This window comes from Culex quinquefasciatus, chromosome 1 (genome assembly GCF_015732765.1).
Source record: "Culex quinquefasciatus strain JHB chromosome 1, VPISU_Cqui_1.0_pri_paternal, whole genome shotgun sequence".
Lineage (NCBI taxonomy): Eukaryota > Metazoa > Arthropoda > Insecta > Diptera > Culicidae > Culex > Culex quinquefasciatus.
In genome coordinates, this window is record NC_051861.1 from 15,202,293 (window position 1) to 15,227,444 (window position 25,152).

The 25,152-nt window shown below is 38.1% G+C and overlaps 3 protein-coding genes across 6 annotated transcripts in view; 1 reads left to right on the forward strand and 2 right to left on the reverse strand.

The window, feature by feature from the left end:
- Positions 1-25,152, forward strand: part of LOC6032991 (papilin) — a 176,027-nt gene that overhangs the window by 62,344 nt on the left and 88,531 nt on the right. The gene's annotated exons all lie outside the window — the stretch shown is intronic.
- On the reverse strand, positions 9,825-10,766 carry LOC6033003 (larval cuticle protein A3A). Its single transcript, XM_001843462.2, has 2 exons — positions 10,676-10,766; positions 9,825-10,603 (listed from the first exon to the last, which is right to left on the reverse strand). The coding sequence occupies exons 1-2, from the start codon at positions 10,685-10,687 to the stop codon at positions 10,061-10,063; spliced, it is 555 nt and encodes a 184-aa protein (XP_001843514.1). The 5' UTR covers positions 10,688-10,766; the 3' UTR covers positions 9,825-10,060.
- Positions 17,423-18,096, reverse strand: LOC6033002 (larval cuticle protein A2B). Its single transcript, XM_001843461.2, has one exon. It carries the CDS (start codon positions 18,079-18,081, stop codon positions 17,518-17,520), a length of 564 nt encoding a protein of 187 aa, XP_001843513.2. The 5' UTR covers positions 18,082-18,096; the 3' UTR covers positions 17,423-17,517.

Consider the following 25,152-nt stretch of genomic DNA (forward strand, 5'->3'; position numbering starts at 1 on the left):
GTCAGGGAAAGTCAGGGAATTTTAAGCTGGGTCAGGGAATTTTGATGATCCTAAAAATATTACTACAAAATTTCATTTCTTCTTGAAAATTTGCCCTTGATGATGTATTTGAATGTCTTCCAGGCCAAACTTTGCAACATTAATAATATTTAATTTTTGATATTGGTCAGTCCGGAAGGAACGCAAAACTCTATATAAAAAATGCTTAAGAAAAGGGTCACGAAGAAAAGGCATTTCTTCGCGCGTTGCTTGTTTGCAATATGTTTAGGTTTAAAATTCAAATAATTTGGATTTGTTTTGTTGAAAATTACAAATTACTGGCGCACACAGGGTGGGACAATACGAGGCAGTTGCCCCACCATCCTCAGAGATTTTTCTAAAATTGGTAGTAGGGACCAATGAGAAAATCATACATTTTGTCAGAAAGATTAAATGATTTAAAATTTCTAAAGATAAACAATTCGAACTTTTGAAAGTTAAAAAAAATCTGAAATTCTAAAGCTCAAAGATTCTAAATTTTAAAAAATTCTGAAATTCTGATATTTTGGAATTGTTGATTTCTTAATTTTTTAAATTCTTATTCTATAATTCTGAAAAAAATGTAAGGTCAGAATTTTTTCCAAAATTTCACGTTTGTATTCGTTATCTTGCAGCGACCTCAAACTTAAATCATTAAATTTGTCCATTTTTCGAACCTCACCACAGTTCTGACCATGCGCGCTTACGCAAGCATAAATAATTTTACCCGTCGACTCGCGTTGCGCGACAAATAATTAAGCTTATGTACAGGTGTGGATCATCCTCACCTGAAAAGCCCTTTATTAGTTTTCGCCAATTGTTAGGCAATCAAAAAAATGGTTAAGCTTTCAATTATGAATGTGCGATGTTATTCCACAGGGGAAATTGAAGGTGTGGCTTAACCAAATTCATTGGCATGTTTGTTCAATGGAGAATTCGACCTTCTCATTATTGACTTACATTTTTGAGAATATTTGAGGAACATTATTTTGATATTCCTATAACATAATTTAAAGTTTCACGACAATGGTTCGAACCCATGACTTCCGATTTTGAGGTGTACTCACTACACCATACGGAAAGTCATGAAGAATTGCAGAGGTCTGCACAATTTAATTCATGAGGTTCATCGATGCTTCTCATCGAAACGGACCACTTTTAGTAGAACAAAATTTAGTAGAGTTTTCGGGGACTGACTATAAAAACCCCAAAATTCTTGAGGAGGGAAGTTAGTTCCAGAATTAGTTCCAGTCAGTTCCAGCCAGCTCCACTCCAGTCCAGTTCCAGACTCGCTGCCGGACCCGCCAGCAGTCCGCCGGGACTTAGCCGCTGTGAAGAGTCCACCCGGGACTTAGGAGTTCGGGGTCTGGCATGGCTCGGCGCAGAGGTCTGGAGGACAAGTCTTGCTTCAACATAGAGAACTGGCTCGACGAAGAGCTTAATGCAAAGTGATGTGATCGTGCGCGTAAAAGTCAAGAGTGTTACCGAAAAAAAATGTAATCTTTAAAAAGTGTAATATACAAATAAGTGAAGTTTACTGATCTGTTTTGACTCTGCAAGTAAATATCACAAAAATCCTGAAAGCCTAAACCGCTCGGGCCGTTCAATCTGAATTTATATTTTTCTCAAAATTAAACTGAACAATGATTTAAAAATGATCCAAAGTAATCTAAAAATAGTGATGGTGAAATGGAATTAAAAATTCAAAAATAAATTCAAGAATTAAAGAAATAAAACAAAAATTTATGGAATAAACAGAGTTGTTACGGACGGCGCGAAGTTGGCGCGGATTTCGCGCGGTAGCAATTTTGATAAAAAAATATTGGGAGAAATAAAATTACTTTCAACTTTAAAAGAAAAATATTATTAACAATCAGGATAATTTTCTGTTTTTTTTTTCGTTAAGTGCAAAAACTTCGATTTCTTTTAATTGAATTTTCTTCCTTGTTTTTATTTTCTCAATAAGAAACGTCGAAAGATGAAGATGAAAATTATGAAGAGATTTTTTTTTCAAATGTGTTGTTGAGGATTTCTTAAATAAATGTTTCACTACACTCAACTTATTTTTAAACATACTGACTCTGAATATTGAATATCTTTTAAATTTTGAGCATTTTTTTTACCCTTATTTAGTGTTCTTTTATACTGGATACATTCAATTTGCATCTTGTGAATCTTAATCATGTTTTAAACTTTTCTCGAAGATACAGACATTAGGATGTGGGTGTACTGTGCTTATATCCAAAATATGAGCTTGATTGGACGTAACAGAAGCTGGCCTTTGAATTTTAGATAGGATTCAACCAGTAGAAATATTTTTTTAAAAATTTAAACATTCTCGAAGAAAAAATGTCTGCCGGTGTGGATCAATCGGACTGCGCACTGGACTCACAATCCAGACGTCGCCGGTTCGAATCCCGAGGCGGACGCAAAAAATTCTCAGTGTAAAATAGCTAGTCGGTGCCCTCTCCCCGTGCCATACATTCACACTTAGGAGACCCGGGAGGCGGAGTCTTGTCGCAAAAAGAACGATACACGCCTGTGGATCCGTTGACGAAACCGAATGTTTTAAGAGGGCCACATTAAAAGGTGTTACGTCGATTCCGTTGAAGAAAAATAAAAAAATCAAAACATTAAAAAAAATTCAGCTCCAACATTCAAAATTGAACTATTCAGAAATTTGGAAATAAAATTAGAAAAATAGTATTAAAAAACCCAAAAAATATATTTAAAAACTTAAAAGATCCAAAGTTTTTAAATTTAAATTTAAAAAATCTGAACAAAAAAAAAACAATGAAAAGAACAAAAAAATATTGTTATTATTATTATTATTAATCTTTATTAATGAGCTAACAGCCGGAGGTTCAAGGAACAAAAGAAAAAAATCTTATTTTCTTAAATTTTTAAATTCTTAAATTCTTAAATTCTTAAATTCTTAAATTCTTGAATTTTTAAATTCTTGATTTTTGTTACCATCTCAGATTACAGAAAACCTGATAAAATTTGAAGTATTTTTGGAGTTATTTTTTTCGGTTAGAGACATTTTGAGAAGAAGATGTAGGAAAATTTTCTTCGATTTTTCTAAGTGACGCTTTGGCAAGATTATCAAGTTTGAACTGTATCTTAAATTCTCAAGATCGAGGATTTATTATAATTTTTAATTTTTATTATTTTTCTTTATTTAGATTTTTAGATCTGAACTTCTTAATGTTGATTTTTTTTTTTTGCCAAAATGTTTGTTTTGGCTTTTCCTTCTAGTTTACCTTATCCTAGCAAAAATACATTTTCATGATACTCTTTTGTATGTTTGTCGCAAAATTATGTTTCTTAAAATGACGCGGATTTTGCGCGGATTGGGGTGGCGCGGATTTTTTTTTTTGCTTTCGTAACAACCCTGAATAAAGAAATTTGAGAGTTCAAGAATTTATAAAATATGGTCTCTTCGGAAAAGTAGTTTCAACTGTAATTAAGATCCAGCATCCGAGATTTCATAGGGATTGTACAACTACATTTTACATATTTTTCCCAAACAACATTCAAGGGTTTACAAGGAGGAGTTCCGTGGTCAGATTGAGCTTAAATTTAAAATCTATTCCAATACACCCAAATATCTAAGTTTGATAAATAATGACTTTTGAAAAGCTCGAGCAGGTTGTATTTTAGGCTCTAGTCAAGGTAGACATTTTTTTTAATTTCATAGCAAAAATATTTAAAAAAATATTTAAGAAGATGTTTTCTTCAAATATCCAGAAAACCGTTAACTTTAAATACAAACATTGTTGAAAAAGACCTAGATCTTTTGAAAACCGTAAACATGTACTTGAAAAATTCACATTTAATTGTAGATTTTTTTAGTTTTTAAAATCTTAAGGTTCGGCAAAATTACATATTTTTCAAGTGGAGACCAAAACTTTGAGTTTATTTTTTATAAAAATACAATCAAAAATGGCATCGACCTAATTCGTTTGAAAATTCGGCAAAAGGCATCAATTTTGAAATTAAACATGACTTCTTAGCTTACATTAATTCAATTTTTTGAAAACTCCTATAAGCAAATAAGTGTTTCATATCTCGACTTTTTTTTATTAGGTCCTATAAACATATGAAAGACAATAGCTTTAGGACCTTTTCAAAAAAAAAACTCGGGATATTTTAATAAAAATAGGAACATTATTATGGTTGCTCATTTTGGATGTTCAATAAAAAAAATGATTGAAAAAATAAAAAAAACGTTTTTAAATTTTTGCAGAATCCATCTTTAAAAAAATAAAATAAAAGAGTCATTGAAGTTTTTCAATATCTTATACTTCCAATATTCAAAAAGGAAAATGCATGAAACCATAAAAACGCTCCAAACAATATGTTCGTAAAAAATAAAAAAAAATGATGGTCTGGAGAGGTCAGGGAAAAGTCAGGGAATTTTATTTTGGGATTTGGATCGACACCATGTCAATGCCCGCATTTATTCAAATTGATCATACAGAAACCTTTCTTGATTGCATCGAGCTTTCATGAAGATCCACTCAAGCTTCTCATCGTCACAGTTTAACTTATTTCTCGTCGAAATCCAACCAAATGCCCACTCTGTGCTCAAGCACTGGTTGTGTTTGGTGTCAACTATCGAAACGATTTGCCCGCGCTTGTGTCGTACTTCCCAGAAGGCACTCGGCAAAACTTGCTGCGGAATCCACGTGTACACCTTGTGATTTCCGTTCATGAACGTGTCCTCCGCGACAATCAAATATTCCTCATGACTCTCGTGCATAATTGTGAATCTTTGTCCCAAACGCTTCACGATCCAGGTTTCCGGGTGGTTGCTGTGTGTCACGTGACGACGTTTGGAGTCCAACAGCTTCGACGATGTTAGATATTTGCTCTGATGGACGCTCCAGATTTTGACGCAACCCGTAGGAATTTTAAAACAATCGGCAGGCAGTCCCACTAGACACAGTAATAGTACGATCTTCATGGTTTCAGTACACTTTGTTTATGGACGTTACAGGTTTGTCCATTTGTTATATATTCTAGTTGAGAACACTCAATAGAAAAAAACATGTCATTTGAATTTGTGCATTCATTATTCAAGCATTTCGTAAGAATGTTTCATAAAAAATAAAAATTAAATATACAGCAATTCCATTTGAAAAGAGCCTAAACCGAAAAAAAAGTTCTCCGATTGGGCTCAAAAATTTTCTGGGGGTTCCTTGGCCAAAATATTTAGACCCGTATTTTTTTGTTTGGCCATTTGGGTGACCTAAGTTGCGTATTTTAATTACAAAAATTTTGGTACCCTAACATGTATAGGTCATCGCTGAAATTTTTAAGCTATCGCAGTTTTAGTGAAAAAAGTTGATTTTTGCCGATTTCGTCTTTTTACTGTTTTTGCGCGTGGCGCGTCGAAAATCTATGTTTTTATTTTCAAAAATTATATCTCGGAAACGTACGGTTCGACATCGCCAATTTTTTAATATGGAATGGGAAATTTTCCGAGGAATCCGATAAAAATATTTTCAGACATAGGCTCTTTGGTCCAGACACGGCCAAAACGCCATTTGCATACGACTTTTTCAAATGTTAAGCTAGATTTTTGAAACTTCTTACTATTTTTCTCCAATAGCCAAACTAATCACCATTCTTTTGCTAAAATCAGATGAAATGACGCGGTGATATGATTTTTTGAAAAAAGTGGATTTTGCGAAAAATGACGAAAATTGCCATTTTTCGAACCACCCTAGCACGATGTAGGTCACCCTAATGGCCAAACAAAAAAATATGGGTCTAATTATTTTGGCCAAGGAACCCCCAGAAAAATTTTGAGCCCGATCGGAGAACTTTTTTTCGGTTTAGGCTCTTTTCAAATGGAATTGCTGTATTATACATGTTATTTGAAAAAAAAAACACAAAATAGTTTGTATTTTTTCAATATTTTTGCAGACCAAACTGTAATAAGCTGTAAATATTTCTACGAGACATGTGCAAGCCGGCAAATATTGCAAATTTTTTAAATGGAACTATCATTTCTACACCCAGAACTGGACATCGGCATACGAGAGGATAAAGAGCACGATTCGGTAGTAAAATGGTACTGTGTACGTACTGAGAGGATAAATCCCGAAATTGCCTAGAGTACTTTACTCATGGGTTCATCTTCAAAAAAAGTTCATCTATAAAAAAATTACCGGTACCGAGACTCGAACTCAAGACCTTCGGCATATTGAACCGTGCATTTGCCGTATGGGCCACCATGGTTAGGTAATTGAGTGGCGGTAATTTGTCCATATAAGCCACTCAATAGGGACCATCCATAAACCACGTGGACACTTTTTTGGGATTCTGTTACCCCCTCGTGGACAATTGTCCATACAAAAATAAACTTTTTGTATGGATCGTGGACAATCGCCATACCCCCCCCCCCCCTAAAGTGTCCACGTGGTTTATGGATGGTCCCATAGGATGAACTGTTCCAATAAACGAATGAACACGCGAGAGGACTATCTTCTCGCAAAATAGCACTTTCCTCACGTTTCTTTTCGTGAGGACTATCCCCTCGGTCTTAAACATTGGGTGTACCACTCTTGTGTGATACTCCTTTGAGGAAAATTATTTTCTCTGCATGTATTGTGCATCTGTAGGAAAAAAAACCTTTTTCACTCAAAACCTAATCCACAAATGTGGATGGCACCTTCCCCTCCTGAAAGATCAAAAAATGTAATCACTTGAAAAACTCTTCGAGTTTGAGGTGCACAGAAAACTCAAAACAAAAACCTATGCCTAAGTAAGCGTAACATGATAAAGGGATGCCAGATCATCAAAACATTAAACTCGTAGGAAGGTTTTTTCAATTTAAAAAAAACCAAACATGAGTCGGATCATGGATTCGGAAATTGTTTTCATACAAGTAAGTGAAATCCTGCCTCAAAAAAGTACGTAATAATTACAATTAGAAGTCATAACTTTGGGCATGGTTGCCAGATCTCCAACTTTTAGACTCGTAGAAAGGTTCTTTTGATTACCTAACCAATAACGACACAGTATATGTACGGATAAGTGAGATCCGGCTTCAAAAAAGTGATAATAACTTTTTTATGATACACCCAACCGGCGGTCGCATGATTTTGATGCATGGCAGCATGAAAGTATATCAGAATCTGCATGAAAACTGTCCTCATGCATTTTTTGCGATATAGGGGTGTGACATTTTTGCCCGTTATCGACAATTATCGACATTACCGACGGCTTTTTGGTTGTATTTCACAAAAAAAAAACCTTAACAGAACGAGGATTGAACCACCAACTTCTTGGTTATTGGTCCGACACGCTACCAACGCGCCATGGACGCTTGATGAAATGTGAGTGAAAGAGCACCAACATATTCTTCTCTTTGGTGTGTTGATCTTGGACGGGCCAGCTTTATATGTGTTGGTGAGAACCGCAGATCGCTGAAATGTTTACACGCGGGCAAAAATGGTCTACGGGCTTGCTGCAAAAAATGTTATAAAATGTGACATTTTCTGCAGCAAATCCACTGTTGCAGATTTTGAGATATATATTTCCTTTGGATGTAGGGTTGCCAGATTTTCATTTTTAAACTCTCAGGAAGATCTCCCAATTAGAATTTCGGTCACATTCACACACACACACACACACACACACACACACATCTGTTCAGTTTTCAACTCTGAGTCGATAGATATACATTAGGATGTAACAAAATAGGTAATTTCTGCGGTTATTTCAGGGCATGATCTCCAAGATGTACTGAGCCCGAATCCCAAATTTGAGCTTGATTGGTTGCGACAGGACCTGGCGCTTTGACTATACAGTTTAAATGGGATTTAACACGTAAAATCGGTACGTTTTACTATCCCTTACTGAAGCGTAGACTTGGTTTTTGACAGCGCATGAAAAGAGGCGCGTGTTTTATGTTTACGCTGTTGACAGTGGAGAGTGAACGATTGGCGCGGAAGGATGAGTGTGATTGAATTGTGCTGGAACCGGTTGGCGGAATCCGGAGCAGGACACGACGGAAACGGACATGAGGTCAGTGGGTGGTTGGGAGGTTAATGATCGGCAGCGATGGTGCTGCGTCCGGAACGTCGTGTCTCAAGGAGTCCCGGTTGCGACTCTACAGGAAAAACTTCGTCAAAGAGTACGAAAAGATTCGTCCACTATTTCACCGCCGCTGAAAACTTCAACTTTTTTATTAAACTCTTCTTCTACCCTGAACTGCCCGCAAAAATTACCCATCTCGTTACAGCCTGGTATACATGAAGATGGGTCTCCGAACTTTTTGTAAAAATTTCATTTTCAGAGCAGGTTTATTGCCTTTTTTAACCAAGGCAAAAAAACAAGTTAGTTTAAGTATTTTATACCAGAAAATCTGTTCAAACCATATAATTTTCCTAAAAAAAATCTCAGATATTAAGATCATGAATATGGAAAACCACTTGTAGATTTGGTCATTTTCTTATAAATTAAAAATTATTCAACTTTTTTTAAATTTAAGATTAAAATATTTTTCATTAAAATATTTTAGAATTTTTCATTTTATGAAATAAAATTGTAACACTTTCTAACAAAGTACAAATAGTGTATCCACCTGAACAAGCAAACATCAGATAAATATAAATGTCGTATCTATATTTTTTATCGTAGCCACTTGTATAAAAACCATAAAGCAATTAACGAAGCCTCAGTAACGGAACAATTTCGAAATGAAAACCATACTTGTCCTTTGTCTGATGGCAGTTCCCGCTGCTTTCCAAGAAGTTCCGACCGGATGTATCACACTAAAGAGTGCTCACAGTCACAAATATCTAGTCACTGCCTCGCCATATGACAAGGATCGCCGCAATGTTGCATTTTTCGGAGAAAAGCAAAACTGGATTGTAAATCAATTTGGCTCGATGAACGATGAGTATACCATAATGCATGAATCGTCGAAAGAATATCTGTACACTGCCAAGTACACCGCCAGTGGGGGACAAAAAGTGTTCACTTGGACACCAAAAGAACTCGTTAGGAACGGTATCTGGCAAATCAAGAGGAGTGGAAATGGATTTTCTATCTACAACAGCCAGTACAAGCAGTGCCTGAAGGCCGTGAGCGATTTAGGATCGGTTCATACCGAGGCGCAGAAAAGCTGCGATGGTGATCTATTCAAATGGAAGATGTTCAAATGTTAGAAGAAGTGCTTAGTTTGATTAAGTATTGATCTAAACTTTTTGTAAAGTGAACGTAACAATCAAGTACCTGACTGCTTCGAAACAAATCCATCACTGATTTTCAAAGTCACCGAAAAAAATTGAAAGCATGTCACGTAATCATTCAAATGATTTATTCCTGAAATGCAGAAAAAATCAACTCAATAGAAAATGAGGAATCAAGTTTTCATCAATAATGCTGTTAAATAATTAAATAGGCACAAGTTTAAATCTGCCAAAATTCCCGAATTCCCATTTTTGTCGTTTGCATGATCAATCTGAATTTTGCTAGAACTTGACATTCATACCTGCGTTGCAAAGCTGATGTGCTCATCAGTTGACATGCGGACAAAAGCATTTTGGCGTTGCGCCATCACCATTTAAAACAAATTCAGAGTAAAGGGTTGCACCTTCGTATGAGTTCAAACTGAAGTCTTTCCAACAGAGAGATACCAACCAACTCCGGCGGCGATCGTGATCAATCTCCGGGGAGTTAATGAGTTTGGCTGGCGTGCGACCTTGTCAACGCGTCTCCTCTAGCACGGTGGCTAATTTGTTTCTCAAATGTGGACAGACAGGGTCAGGAAAGGCAAACGATTTGACTCCGTATTGACAATACTCGTGTATTTTGAACAAAAAAAAATTAATTGTATAAATAGTTGCAAATGTTTTTTACAAGTCGACGAGGACGGGGCTGAACTCGTCTGAGGTTCAAAATGGTTGAGAGATTCTCGAAATAGGGATTATTAGGGGGTAGGGATTTGGTATTTTTGGGTAGGAAATTGGGTCCATTCGTTGCTGCATGGGGTTGTACTTTGACAGTCCTTTGATCGGTTTGTTTAGTGATGGTACGCGTAAGCTGGGGCAGCGGACACAATGGTCTTGGTCACGGCCGGGGCAGCGGCGTAGTGAACGGCTGGCTGGGACACGATGGTCTTGGTCACGGCCGGGGCAGCGGCGTAGTAAGCTGGCTGCTGGACAATGGTCTTGGCAACAGGGGCAGCAACAACGGTCTTGGTGGCCAGAGGTTCACGGTGGACGACGGCGTTGAATCCGTTATGAGGATCGGAGGTGTACTCAACGGTACGCTTGACACCATCGGGGTCAACGACGGAGTACGATCCCTGGACGACATCTCCGTTGCGGGACTCCTGCTGGGACTTCTGGTCTCCGGTCAGCGCGTCGGAGATTCCGTAAGAGAAAGAGTACTGAGGGTTCGGGTCGTACTCGTCAGCGACAATGGTCTTGGCAACGGGAGCAGCCACAATGGTCTTCGTCACCGGAGCGGCGTAGGCAACGTGAGCTGGGGCAGCGGCGTATCCCAACGGAGCGGAGATGACTCCGGCACGGGCAACGGCCACCAGGGCGCAGAAGGTCAGGAACTGCAATGCAAAGCAAAATCCAGATTAATTGATCCACCCCTAAAAATAGGCCAACCCTTGCACACCCCCTACCTTGAAAGCCATGGTTTGTTGATGGGATGAGATGGAGTTGTTGTTCACAGCACTAAACAATCGATTGAACTGTGCCGCAATCAACCCGTTCCGACCAATTTATACCGGCGCACAGGCGCAGGTTGATCCGTTCGCAGAGACCCCTGGAGCGCGCAAAAAATCCACATTCTGTGCAGAGCAATGCAGCCAAGCGAGCCTGAGAGAACTCGACGACGACGAACGCACCACAGTGCAGCCTCCCCAGCCTGCCCAGGGGTTAGGTCGTCGCGACCATAGCTGAGACATGTAGACGAGGAGACACGCCGCCAGCCAAAATCTACCAACCGCCATCGTCTTCTTCTTTTTCTGCCGCGAGTTCTCTCCAAGTTCACAAGGTCTTCTCTGCATACTTTAAACTTGACAGACTTCTTGTGGTGAACGCATTTTCGCTCTCCGAGCTTCCTCTCTGGGTCTCGGGCCTAGGTCACGTGCCGAAGCAAGGTGTGGCCCGTGTTGCAGCGAAAGTTTAGGGATAATCGTGGGTGATGTAATCGCATTACTAAATAAACTAGACGATCAAGGAGCTTCTTCAAATCCACTAAAAAAGCTTCAGACGCTGTTAGAATTGAGCGATACAATGACTTGCAGTAACTTACCGCTAAGCAAGTTAAACTCTCCTACCTTAAAGACACCAGCTGAGCTATATTTGCAAGTTCATTGCTCTCCATACCGGAATAATAGAAAAAAAAACTGCCCAAGATTGTTTTACGACGAATAGAAATCCAATCTCGGAACAGCGATCTACTTCCTCAAACCGCTTCACGGTGGGCTTATTGTCTCTCTCGCAAAAATCAGTAGTCCGTCAATAGACCAGTCCAGCAGCCCAAATCAATACTGTCCGGTCGGCTGTGACCCCACCTACCTTCCCCAAAGAACTCCCGCATGGTTAGCGATGAATGAAACCACCAAGAAGAAACATAGTAAACACACAAAAAGCTCGTACTCTCGCATCAACGTAATGATCGGGCGATACTTCAGGAAGGTCGTTCACTTTTCGCCGCTGCGCGCCGGTTGTAAGAAGGAGCCGGTTTTTATTTTCGGAGTCTGTCCGTCAACGTGTTCGACCTGCGAGAAGGGACACGGCAACGGTGTGCAGGCTGAAATGGGTGAACCCCTCTGTGTGGCCCAGTTACACTTTTGGCGCGCTCGTTTGAAGGCCGGTTCCGCACCGCTGACCAAATTCTGACACAGTGTCGGTTTGTAGTAAAGTAATTTGCTATGAAACTGGGAAAGACTGTTCGCTTGAGCTTAAACTGAACCGGAACGGGCTGTTCAAACGAATGCGCCATTTGGGTCGAGTCTGGTGGTGGCATGGTGACGCGACCTTCAGCTTGTTACTCCTTTTTGCAGCTTCTCACGCGAAGAAGCGGTGAAGCAGAAGAGAGGTCGTGCAGGTTGAGGGCTAAGTTCCGCAAAAATATTAGGTTCCGAGCGGTCGCAAACTGCGACGATACAAAGTCGGCAGTGATGCCAACAGTTTGGAAGTTTTCATGGCTGACTAGCTGACAGATTAGTGAATACACGAAACAGTAATTTCAGTTAGTCGCACTAATTTTCACTTTTTTCTACTTTGTTAAAATCAAGTATGGAGGAGTTGAATATTCTACGACTCTGAATCTGATAATTAAAAATCTGCCTATACCAGGCATGAGGAATTTGGAGCTCAGATTCAGTCAACGACACACTTCTTTCAAGGTCAGTTCTACCACGACCCGATCTACCCCACTCCATAAATGTCACCATGTGAACCGGGCCAGGACCGCGATTGCATCAGCTGCGACCAAAGTTTGGGTGACATTCGGTGTGACACCCTGTGTGTATGTGAGCGAAGGCGTGCGACATGTAGGTCTTTCCATTATTATATTTTAAAGTCACTTTCAACTCTACAACCCGTAACCTGGGCGAAAGACCGTGAAGTTAAGCCGCGATTTGCCACCCAGGGTTCAAATATCGTTCAGATTATTTATCTTAATTTTATATGACGCAAAAGAGTTGAGTAACTCGAGGTAGCACGTGTGATATTGTGACGCCCCCGCAAGCTTCATGGGTGGGATTGTTACTGTTCTAACAGCACTGTAAGACGATCTGAGCTCGCAAAGCGTACACGGACTAAACCAATTGGCGCAGTGGCACGTGCGAATCGAAGATTCTCAGCTTTCAACGTCAGAAAGAGAAAGTGATACAAAAATAAATTGTTATTTATAGCTACTAAACCCCCTAGTTTGGTTCGTTACTGAAAAAGAATTCCATTCAAGTACTTCCCCCCATCCCAAAGTTCATGTTACTCATCATTCCAGTGGATCGTTCGAGCACCCCCCACTGGATCAATTATACTAATCCACTGCCTCACGAGACTCTCGCCCAACTGTCGCTGAGCATCACCAACCTATCGTATCCTGAAGCAAGTTCCTCACAGCAAGTAGAAGAAAAGGTTCGTCGCCTCTGATCAAGTCCAGCACAGTCCAAACTGGTGCACACTCCCGAATGTCAAGGTCGTCGGCTCTTCAGTGAATCTGTGCTGTGTCGCTGCGTACTCTACACAAGTACGGCTCACGCGCGTCAAGTGCGTGATCCAAATCCAAAGGTCAAGAGCTCTCTACACACTCGTTGTCTGTCCAGAGCTTCATACCAACTAGACTGAGCGCATTACTTCTGCGTGAACCCTTGGCGGCTGCGTACGCGTAGGCTGGTCTTAGTTAATGCGTAAATTGACAGTTTGATGGTTTGACACTTTTGACAGATTGACAGACTGCTTCAACACACATAGATTAATAATTCACTATACACGAGCATTCCTTTATCTTGATACTCATGGTTTGGCACTAATTGTTTTCAAACGAACGGGGTCACTTTTAAGTTTGACACCCTGTTTACACAGAGCTCACACTTCCTACCAAACGTTTGGGTTGTGTACACTGAAAAAAAAAGTTGAATTTTGGAATGTTGAAAATTTGGTAGGTTGAATATTACCTCTTTATTTGTGTAATATTACATAAAAAACGTATAAAAATGTGAACCTGATGAATATTCATCAAAAACTGATGAAAATTCATCATTTTCTGGGGTAAAATTTATCATTTATTTTGCCACAAAATCTGTCACCATTTCCTGATGAATATTACCATCATTTTTTTTTCTGTGTAGTGACAGTTCGTCACTTTTTAGTTTGACGTTGACCAACGGGGTACAAACTAAAAAAGGGTTAAACGAAAAAGTCACCAACCACCGGGGGTTGACTGCACAGTAAAAAATTGTGTAAATTTGGAAGCTGTAAGTTTGGAAGGTTGAATATTACCTCTTTAATGATGTAATTTTACATCAATTAATACTGAAAAGGTGACATACACCAGAAAAGTGGTAAATTTACACATTTTCTGATGTGAAATTACAACTTTTTTCTGACCCCTTCCCAGATGTAATATTACTATGATTTTTTTATGTGTGTAATTGAATTTTTTCCTCCATTTTGATGACAAAATAATCGCATTGGGAAAAGTATCTCAAAACGTGCATCAAGGGTTAACCATTACACAATACGAAGCACCTCAGCAAGGAATGCTGATCCGATTTCGCAGGTCAATGTTTTGCTGTTTAAACTCTTCGCAGACTGCTCGAAATATATTTCAGGACCGATCGAAATGAGGGTAATCTCGGGCGTTAAAGCAATGATTTATCGGGTAGACAACCCCGACCGGGTAAACTCCGGTCCGGTGTGCGGTGACCCTGGATGTCAAAGTGTGTTGCGAAATTGGCTCGCCTGCCTGTTGGGTTATTAATTTTTAATGTTATCGAACGGTGCCAATCTGACGGGGAGCCGCGTACTTTAGCTATTTTATGGGGTCGAACCATATGGAACGGTAACGGCTAATTCAGTTTTTTTTTGTATGTCTCATTTCAGGTGAGTGCACCCACAATTAACTACCATCGATGAAGCCAATTGCAGTATCAGAGGTAATGAACCGTTACTTTGCTACCACGAAAACGAGTGCGAAAATGTCGTTTATCGCACGTTCGTCCAGATCCTTTTTGATCCGGTGTAAACCGCTTCGATGCAATCGGGGGGGAATTAAAACGTGTTTTATACGTTTTATACAGCAAAAAAACAGACATTTAAAAATTAACTGGATCTTACTGGTCACCTCATTGACGTATTATGATCGAAAAATGCAAAAAAAAAAACTCTTATTGTCCATGTTTCTGCTCATTGAACAAAAACTAGTTTTGCCGTTGGCAACAAGAGTTCTTGGAAGTATTCTAGTTCGTTTATATACCATCGTTTCCAAAATCAGCTCTTCAATTATGGTATTTTAACCATTAGTGGACCCCCTTGTAGCACATTTTTCACAAATTTTCATTTTTTTTTGCACTTTTTCATAACCTTTTTTACAAAACATTGTGAAGTATTTTGACCAATTTTGGCTATTTATTTCATCAGTTATTTGATTTTGAGCAGAAAAATAGCCATTTAAAAAAAGTTTTTTTTTTCATGCTATGGACCCTCTTTTCTTATGGTGGACCCGGGGTCCACTATGGGCAAACTGTTATTTTTATAACAAATTTAACCGATATTTGATGTTTTGATGCATGGTGTAAGTCTAATGATAAATATAATGAATAAAAGATGGATTTGGCTCACTTTTCATCATAAACAAATATGTTTGGTTAACAAATTTGGCTTTAAACAGCAACAAAACTTTAAAGATATATAAACACATTTATTTCCGAAAAAGATCAGAGACAAAGTTTCAAAAACCACTGTAAACATAAAAATAATTAAAAAAAGTAATTTTGATGCAATTTTTTTCATATTAATTACATAAATGGTTGACCGAAATTTAACAATAGATTTGTTTACAGTTGCTGATAAAACCACGCATGTTTATTTAAAAAAATGTTTTGTTATTGATTTATCATTATAAAATATTTTTTGCAACTCCGTCAAGAACTCCGTCGTGAAACTACTCACTTTTCCTGTCATTCTTGAACGACGAAATAGCCTACTTTTCTGTACCAAAAATAACAGAATCGAATAGCAACACTTTTCAAAATAAATGCTGAAAAGTTCTACTTTTCAGCACTCAAATGGGTGCTGAAAAGTTGAACTTTTCACTTTTCAACATTTTTTTGATTTAAACGATTTATTGACAAAATACATGAAAATTTGACTTAAAATTTCATTCAGTGTGTGTTTTTTGGAATTGCAAAAAATGTTGTATGGAACTAGTTGCAAAACTTGATTTTTTCAGCACTTTTCGTATTCATCCAACTCGGTGAACCTCGTTGGATAAATGTACGACTCGTGCTGAAAAATCCTCTTTTTGCAACTTGTTGCATAAACTACTAATTTCAAACTGCAATTATGATGCTTCAGTTAAGTACAATTAACTATAGTTTTGATGTTTTATAAATTCTTACGGCATCAGCATTTTTGGTACTTAACATGAAAACAGCTATATTTATACTCATAATTGACAAAAATATGCGTTTACTGCCGCTCGAAGCTAGTCTGTCCCATATGTAATTTCGTCAATTTTGAGTTAATGATACAGTTTGGTTCAAAATCATGTGAACTATCAAAAAATCAATAAAATTTGGTAGTTTTTTCAAGAAAATCATTGCAAATTTAACTTTTTTCTAACACGTAGCCTTATGGGCGGGACAAATTTGTTTTGCGTTTTTCTCGGCTTGCTGTTTTTACATATAGGACGGACAAGATTAGAGCGGCAGTTTAGGTTGATAACAACAAGCATTTATTGTATGTTTAAGAGAAACTTTTGCTTAAATGCACAGTTTTCTTCATTTTTGAAGGTTAAATTAACAGGGGTCCACTTCTGGAAAAGTTTGGATTTTCGTTGTCCTATGTTGGACCTCCCCTAATTTTTACTCGAAAATTGGCAGTTCTTTGCTTTATATTAGTAAAGTTCCTTAAAATTATAACATTATTTCGACCTGCTGAAGTTAAATAACCAGTCAAAAAATGATTGGATAGTTAACTCAAGGCGGTTTCAAAAACACCCAAAAACCAAACACTGGAAATTTGGTTTATTGGACCTTTTCAAAAAAATATATAAATGCAGTTTTGTTGTGAAAATGCTAGTGGCCATGGCTGAATTCAGATGTCGCACTCAAAACACTTATTTTGGTGAAAACGACAATTCAATGTCTGTCAACATTGTTTTAAATGATGCTGAACATGCCAAATAAAAGGTTTGTAGACAACAACACGTTTGAAATAGTGATTTTATTGAATTTTTCATCAAAAACCCTTCAGAGGGTCCACTATAGGAAAGGGGTCCACAAATGGATAACGTACCCTACAAAAAGCAACAAAAATTCGATTGGAAATTTCAGTGTAGACTTCGCCTATCCAAAAATAGCCTCACTTAATAAAAGTTTCGAAATCAAGTTGAATTCAATGAAACTGAAAGTACACATTTTGCACAAAAACCCCGATGGTTAAACATGGATTGTTAACAAACCATCATAGTTCATCTTAAGTTTGACAGTATGTCAGTTCGTCACTTTTTAGTTTAACTTTGTCAAACCATCGGGATACATATTAATAAGAGTCAAACGAGAGTAGAACCTTAAAAGTTTGTAAACATTTTAAAACATATGTAACCAAAACCATGCCGTGGCAAAATAAAAACAAGTTGTTCGAGTTGAGAGTTTAGTATTTTTTAATCTATTTTATATTCTCTTCCGAAAATAATTCAATAGTTAACAGCTTGTAACTTGTTGGTTATGTACACAGGAAACAATAAAATGGGACTTTTGAGGGATGACAGTTCTAATCGCTTGACTTAATGGTGGTAGTAGGCTGGCTGCGACACGATGGTCTTGGTCAGGGCAGGGGCAGCAGCGTAGTAGGCAGGCTGCTGGACGTAGGTCGGCTGCTGGACAATGGTCTTGACAACGGGGGCGGCGGCAACGACCTTGGTGACGGCCTTGACAGCCAGCGGCTCACGGTGGACGACGGCGTTGAATCCGTGGATGGGGTCGGCGGTGTACTCAACGGTACGCTTGACACCATCGGGGTCAACGACGGAGTACGATCCCTGGACGACATCTCCGTTGCGGGACTCCTGCTGGGACTTCTGGTCTCCGGTCAGCGCGTCGGAGATTCCGTACGAGAACGAGTACTGAGGGTTCGGGTCGTACTCATCGGCAACGACGTGCTTGGCCACAATGGTCTTGGCCACCGGGGCGGCGTAGGCCAGCTGGGCAGGGGCGGCGTAAGCCACATGAGCCGGAGCTGCGGCGTAACCCAACGGAGCGGAGATGACTCCGGCACGGGCAACGGCCACCAGGGCGCAGAAGGTCAGGAACTGCAAAAGAGAAACACAACCGTTTAGAACACTTTCCATCTATCACTGACAAGGTTCAAGTCTTTCAAAAGTTCTTGATGGTCACAATAGCTCACTAAAAGATCACTCAAACACACCTTGAATGCCATTTTCGGGATTTTTGCTAGGGGAGTTGGTGTTCACAGCACTAAACAAACGATTGAACTGTGCCTTAATCGAAATGTTTCGGTCAATTTATAGCAAAGTTGATTGGTTCAAATCGCGCGAGTCTAGTTTTCCGGTTTCAACGACCAGCAGCGCGCGTTCTTGAACTGCACGTGACCGATGTCTCGGTGGACCACAGCATTAGAGGAGGGCGTCAAAGTTGTGTCCAAAATCTTGTCTAAAGTGTGCTTAGCCTGCGCTTAACGCTTAGTCGTTACCTGTATTTGCCCACTGCCTAATGCTGGTGTCAGTTTTATTTTACACTAATCACTCACTCACTTCAAATTTGGCCAGGTGCGTTTCGGGGTCTTAAGACCGTCGATGGTTCAATCTAGTTCAAAGGCGGTCACCGTCAGCTCAACTCATGGCGGAATGCGTGAAGTTCACATTTTGGGGGAAGGGGACCATACCTACCATAAAATGACCCGGGCTGCTGACCGCGGCCTGACACTGATGGATTATGACGAAACGACTATGACAAGTCAAACGCAAGCCGTGCTGATGATCTGTTGGACAAGGGTGGAAGGTTTTTTCTTGAGGCTGTTCTTGCGTGCTGGAATTGATTTGTTTTTAATCAGAGTGCTAAATACGGCGGACGTGCGCCACGCGGAGTTGCACCGACGTGACCCCTTCGAAGGTGTCTTCGCGTGATGGATCATGGATGATAAATTCACGACACGTGGGAATTGTATCTGCATGATGCATTGTATCTGCATGATGCATTCATCTTGGAGAAAGGATTTTTGATGGGGCAACTGGATATCATACCTTAAGTTTGCTAGATGAATGACTGAACATATCAAAAGTTTTCCGTCTGTATTATCCGACATGAAATAATGATTGAACAAAAAATCCTTATTATTCTTAGTAATCTCCATTTAAATTGAAATTGTTTAACTCTCTGAAGTCTTAAATAAAATACTTAACACATTCTGTAGTGACGTTACAACGGTTTGACGTTTCCTTTTTCAGTTTTTTCGGCCATAACTCGGAAATTCAAGAGAAAACACTTATTATTACAAATTCTGAAAATACGTTAAATGTGCCATATAAATCAACTTTGGGATTAGGATTTTACGTTTTGGTTTATGCTCTACGAGCAAATAGGGGAAATATACCCTTTCTAATCAAACACCTATCTTCGTCGTATGGAGAGTTTGATGCTCGATTTAAGCTCCAAAAATACTATTTGGGCTTTAAGAGCGAGTTTTTCACCAATGTGTAACAGGTCGTATCGAGGTGCTCCGATTTGAATGAAACTTTCAGCGTTTGTTTGTCTATACATGAGATGAACTCATGCCAAATATGTGCCCTCTGCGACAAAGGGAAGTGGGGTAAAACGGGCTTCAAAGTTTGAGGTCCAAAAAACCTAAAAAATATTAAAATTGCTCGCATTTCCGTAAAACTTCATCAATTCCAACTCTCGTAGATGCATTTGAAAGGTCTTTTGAAGCACTTTAAAATGGGCCATAGATATCCAGGATCGGCTTGACTTTTTCTCATAGCTTTTGCAAATTTCTGTTAAAAATTGATTTTTTTAAAACCTTAATATCTTTTTGCAACAGCTTACAACATCCATACTCCCATAGGTCAAAAGATAGGTAATTTCATGGACTATAAGCTTACGGTATTAACTTTTTGGCCAATCGCAGTTTTTTCTGATAGTTTTTCGATTTTTCTACAACAAACATTTTACAACGTTAGTTTTTGCCCTGTAGGCCTCCATAGCGGCACTTTTTGGTCTTAATTTTGTCATATTCGGAATCCTCGGAAAATTTCACGTTAGGTAGAAGTGTTGGAGTGGTAAATTTGATTGGAAAAATGGCCATTTAGAATGAATCAAAATATTTTTTAACAATTTGTTAGATTTGGGGTGAAACAGGTTTTCGCCTACTTGATACAGCATTTGACGTATTGATCACAGAGTAAAAAAGATCTTTTTCTTTTTACAAAAATGTTTTATTTAATTATTTTTTACATCAAATTTACCACTCCAACACTTCTACCTAACGTGAAATTTTCCGAGGATTTTGAATATGACAAAATTGAGACCAAAAAGTGCCGCTTTGGAGGCCTACAGGGCAAAAAGCAACGTTGTAAAATGTTTGTTGTAGAAAAATCGAAAAACTATGAGAAAAACTGCGATTGGCCAAAAAGTTAATACCGTAAGCTTATAGTCCATGAAATTACCTATCTTTTGACCTATGAGAGTATGGGTGTTGGAAGCTGTTGCAAAAAGATATTAAGGTTTTAAAAAAATCAATTTTTAACAGTAATTTGCAAAAGCTATGAGAAAAAGTCAAGCCGATCCTGGATGTCTATGGCCCATTTTAAAGTGCTTCAAAAGACCTTTCAAATGCATCTACGAGAGTTGGAATTGATGAAGTTTTACGGAAATGCGAGCAATTTTAAGATTTTTTAGGTTTTTTGGACCTCAAACTTCGAAGCCCGTTTTACCCCACTTCCCGTTGTCGTAGAGGGCTCATATTTGGCATGAGTTCATCTCATGTATAGACAAACAAACGCTGAAAGTTTCATCCAAATCGGAGCACCTCGATACGACCTCTAGAACAAACCGAGCAGAATTTACAAATACTGCCTCTTAAACTTACCAGAAACAGCACCGCCTCGAGTAAGCACGCAAATTTATGCGATTTACTGGCCAAAAAGATCAAATTTAATGCACTTTTGATCATAATTTCTATTTTGCGAGACCATTTCTCATCATTTTGGTGGCACACACATGCACACGCAAGATCAGAGGTTAACTGCTTAACGAAAGTCGCCATCAATATCTTTTCACTTGCGCTAACGTCTTCAAAGCGCTTAAGATATAAAATTGCTTCCAACTACCGGCAACATGTTCTTTTGACCATTACTTAGTCACTCACTTGAAAAATAATTCCGAAAAATGTAGATAATTAGCAAGCACCATCAAAAAAACAAACGCGCTAAGTCTTTTGACGTTTCAATTTTGAATATCCATTCTAATCGAAGGCTGAAGAAAATCGAGCTCCTCGCAAAGGCAAATAAAGAACAAAGGTGGCCACCAACACCACCAACATGCTGGTGCAGCGCCTTTTGGAGTGAGCAAGTGCTGCCAGGAAACTTTGGCTATAAATGCTAATTTTCGTGAGTGTTCGCTTAAAATTTCATCAATTTTGGCAGCACTAAGCAGACCCAAAAGAGCGCTGGAAGAAAAAAAGAACTAAGCTGAAAATAGAAAAATGGGTGTGGCCCAATGCGCTCGACTGATTAGAATACATTTTTGAAATATTTTTTTTAAATGCTTGTAAAAGGAATAGCATAACTTTTAATAAAAAAGAAAATAAACAGAAATGTTCACAAAAAGTTGCTCTATTCGTTGGTGTACTTGGTTTTAGTGAATTTCAAGGTACAATCCAGATTATCCAGCATCATTCAAACACGACCGCTTATTAGGCTTAAAATGGGCATATTTCCCCTATGTAGCGTGACGTTACAATGGTGGAGACTTTGGTTTTTTTATATATTTTTTTTTCGAAAAGGCTATGATTCTGCTCTGGTTATTAACATAAACTAGACTTGTTCATGTTTTGCCTTCCTCACTGAGGTAAGGCTATAATCCTGCTCTGAAAATGAACTTTTGATAAAAAAGCTCCTAGACCCACCTTCATGTATACATATCGACTCAGAATCGAAAACTGAACAAATGTCTGTGTGTGTGTATGTGTGTGTGTATGTGTGTGTGTATGTGTGTGTGTATGTATGTATGTGACCAAAATTCTCACTGAGTTTTCTCAGCACTGGCTGAACCGATTTTGACCAAACCAGTTGCATTCGACTTGGTTTAGGTCCCATACATCGCTATTGAATTGTTTGAAGTTTCGATAAGTAGTTCAAAAGTTATGTATAAAATGTGTTTTCATAAATATCCGGATCTCAATTATATGCATGTAAACGATGTCCGGATCCATCATCCGACCCATCGTTGGTTAGGTAATTGAAAGGGCTTTCCAATGAGTCCAAAACATTGAAGATCTGGCAACCCTGTCTCGAGTTATTACCACATAAGTGATATTTATGTACTTTTTTGAAGCCGGATCTCACTTAAATGTGTGAATTGTTAGGAGCGGGCGGTGATAAAAGAAATCTAACCAGTTCGACTTCCAGTTTTAGAATGCCTCTTTATTTTTGTCATGGACTTAAACTACCCTGCTTAAGTCTAGTTACATAATCATAATGTACTCACGTTACATCTACATAACGTACAGAAAGAGATGGCGAGAGTCAGTCATACAAGTTATTTACCTCGAAGCACTCTTCGGGTGGTAACTTGTAAACAGCCGAATGCTCGGTGCCTGTTTGTTCAACATCTGGTACCCATAAAGAGGGTCAGTGTTAAATATCAACAAGGAAACGAGTATTCTGCTGATGATCGTGTTACTGAATTTGGGTGACAAGTAGGTCGCCCAAGAAGTAGAACATAAATAATTGTTCTGCCTCAACTTTGTAATATGAGTCAGTAAAAACTGGCACAAAACATGTGTTGACCCACTACACGCCTCTTCTGGGAAAAATTAAAAATTATTCTATAGTGATAATTTTTAATACTATTTGAAAATTAATCTAAGTACTATATGTAAGTATGTGTTGATGTTATAATATATGTAAGTGTAGTGTATTATGTTATAATGGTGTATTGTGGTTTTATATATTTACTTTGTTCTGCTTGTTCCTTCAAAATTTTTTTAGATGAATTTTCGTATTCGATTCTTATGAATAATATCTATTTTATCTTTAATTTTTATTCTTAGATTACTTCCTAAATCTTCTAGAACTTCATATGGTCCTTCAAATTTCTGTTCCAACTTGGAACCAGTTTCATTTTTAATGAGTACTAGATCTTTAGATTTATATAGATTTTTATCGTCATGTCCGGTATTTTTAGCAATTCTCATTTCTTTAAATTTTAACAGACTTTCTCTAGCTTGCTTTTGAGCTGTCTGTAATTTAAATTTAAGAATAGCGGAATAGTCGTCTATGTTGTAGACTGGACTGATTTCCGTTTCATCTTGTATGCTTGAGGGTAAATTGCATAATTTCCCGTATATTAATTCGAATGGAGTTTTTCCAGTTGCGCTGTACCGTAGTATTATAAGCGAACTTATAATACGGCACCCAAGCAGACCAATATCCATAAGAATTATTTGTTTGGATTCGTAGAAAATTCCCAAGCACTTTATGCGAATTTTCTAACGCTCCAATTGTTTCATGGTGATATGCTGTTGAATTGAGTTTCTCAATTTTCAGCATATCACAAATTTTTGTGAAAACAGAGGACATGAATTCTGTACCTCTGTCCGTCAATATTTGGTCGGGAACGCCATAATTTAAAATTATTGCTTCAACAAATGCTTTGGCCACTGCATTTGTTGACTTGTCAATAATTGGCGTTGCAGTTATGAATTTTGACAGATCGCACTGGGTAGTCAGTATGTACTGATTCCCGTAGGCGTCTGGTAATAATGGACCAACAATGTCCAAAAATATTTTTTCAAAAGCAGTTTTTGCTGTGCTTGTCATTGTCATAGGTACTTTTGTGCGGAAAGACTTATTTTGTTGGCATTTCACACACTTTTTAATAAAATTTGAGATATCCTGGTCCATGGATTTCCAGTAATATCTTTGTTTGATGGTATTTTGTGTTCGTTTTATACCAGCATGCCCTGCAGTTGGCAATATGTGGTAATTATTAATGATGAGTTGTTGCTCATCTTTATTTTCAACATGTTTTATTTCATTTCCTATTACAATGATAGGTGGCATGCCATTTATTTTTAGAGCTTCTATTTGCTCTTTTATTTTTTTATATGTCTGCGTATTTTGCATGACTAGGCCTTTTATCGGATTCTTTTCTGTAAACACCACTAGTCGTTTCAATACTCCCCGTAGGTGAGATATTGACGTTTTAGGGTTAATAATCAGAGTTCCATCCTCAATCTTAAATTCATTTTCATTATTTCCAATTTGGATTTGTATGTAATCTGTTGCAACCTCACTTTTATCTTCATTTTTCTCAGCTGATTTAATTTTATTTTTATTTTGTGCTCTTGTACACACAAAATTTATTTGAGGCGTAAGTGCCTGGAGATCTTCAATAGAAATACGTGACAACGCGTCCGCTATTACGTTTTCTGATCCCTTTTTGTATATGACATCAAATTTATATTCTTCGAGTGCTAACCGAAATTTGGTTAATCTACTCGAAGGGTCAGTTAATGTGAATAAATAAACTAAAGGACGGTGGTCTGAATAAACATCAAATCTTCTCCCATACAAATATGGTCTGAAATGTCTGATTGCCCAAACCACTCCAAGTAGTTCTTTTTCAATTGTGCTGTAGTTTATCTCAGCTTTATTCAATGCTTTACTCGCAAATGCAATAGGTCTACCATTTTGGTTGCTTAAAACAGCACCAATAGCTTTTCCTGATGCATCTGTGTGTAAAGTAAATGTGTTTTTATCCGAAAAATCTGGATAATCTAATATTGGTGGAGTAATAAAACAATTTTTCAAATGCTGGAAACTGTTTTCACATTCTTCCGACCACTCAAAATCTACACCTTTTCTTGTTAGTCTATTTAAAGGACTGCAAAGATTGGCAAAATTTTTGATGTGCTTTCTATAGTAATTAGAAAAAGCTACAAATCTCTTTACTTCATCAGCCGTTTTAGGGCTGCTCCATTTTTTTATTATTTCAATTTTCGAAGGATCTGGTTTGATACCTTCTTCAGAAACAGTATGACCCAAATAGATCAACTCCTTCTTCAAAAAGTTACATTTCAACGGGTTTAATTTCAAATTAGTTTGTCGTAATCGTTCGAAAACATCAAAAAGATTTCGATTGTGATCTTCAAGTGTTTTGCCAAAGACGATTATATCATC

Excerpts from the sequence above, each read along its gene's own strand:
- LOC6033002 (XM_001843461.2), bottom strand. The coding sequence starts at position 18,081 with ATGGAAAGTGTTCTAAACGGTTGTGTTTCTCTTTTGCAGTTCCTGACC.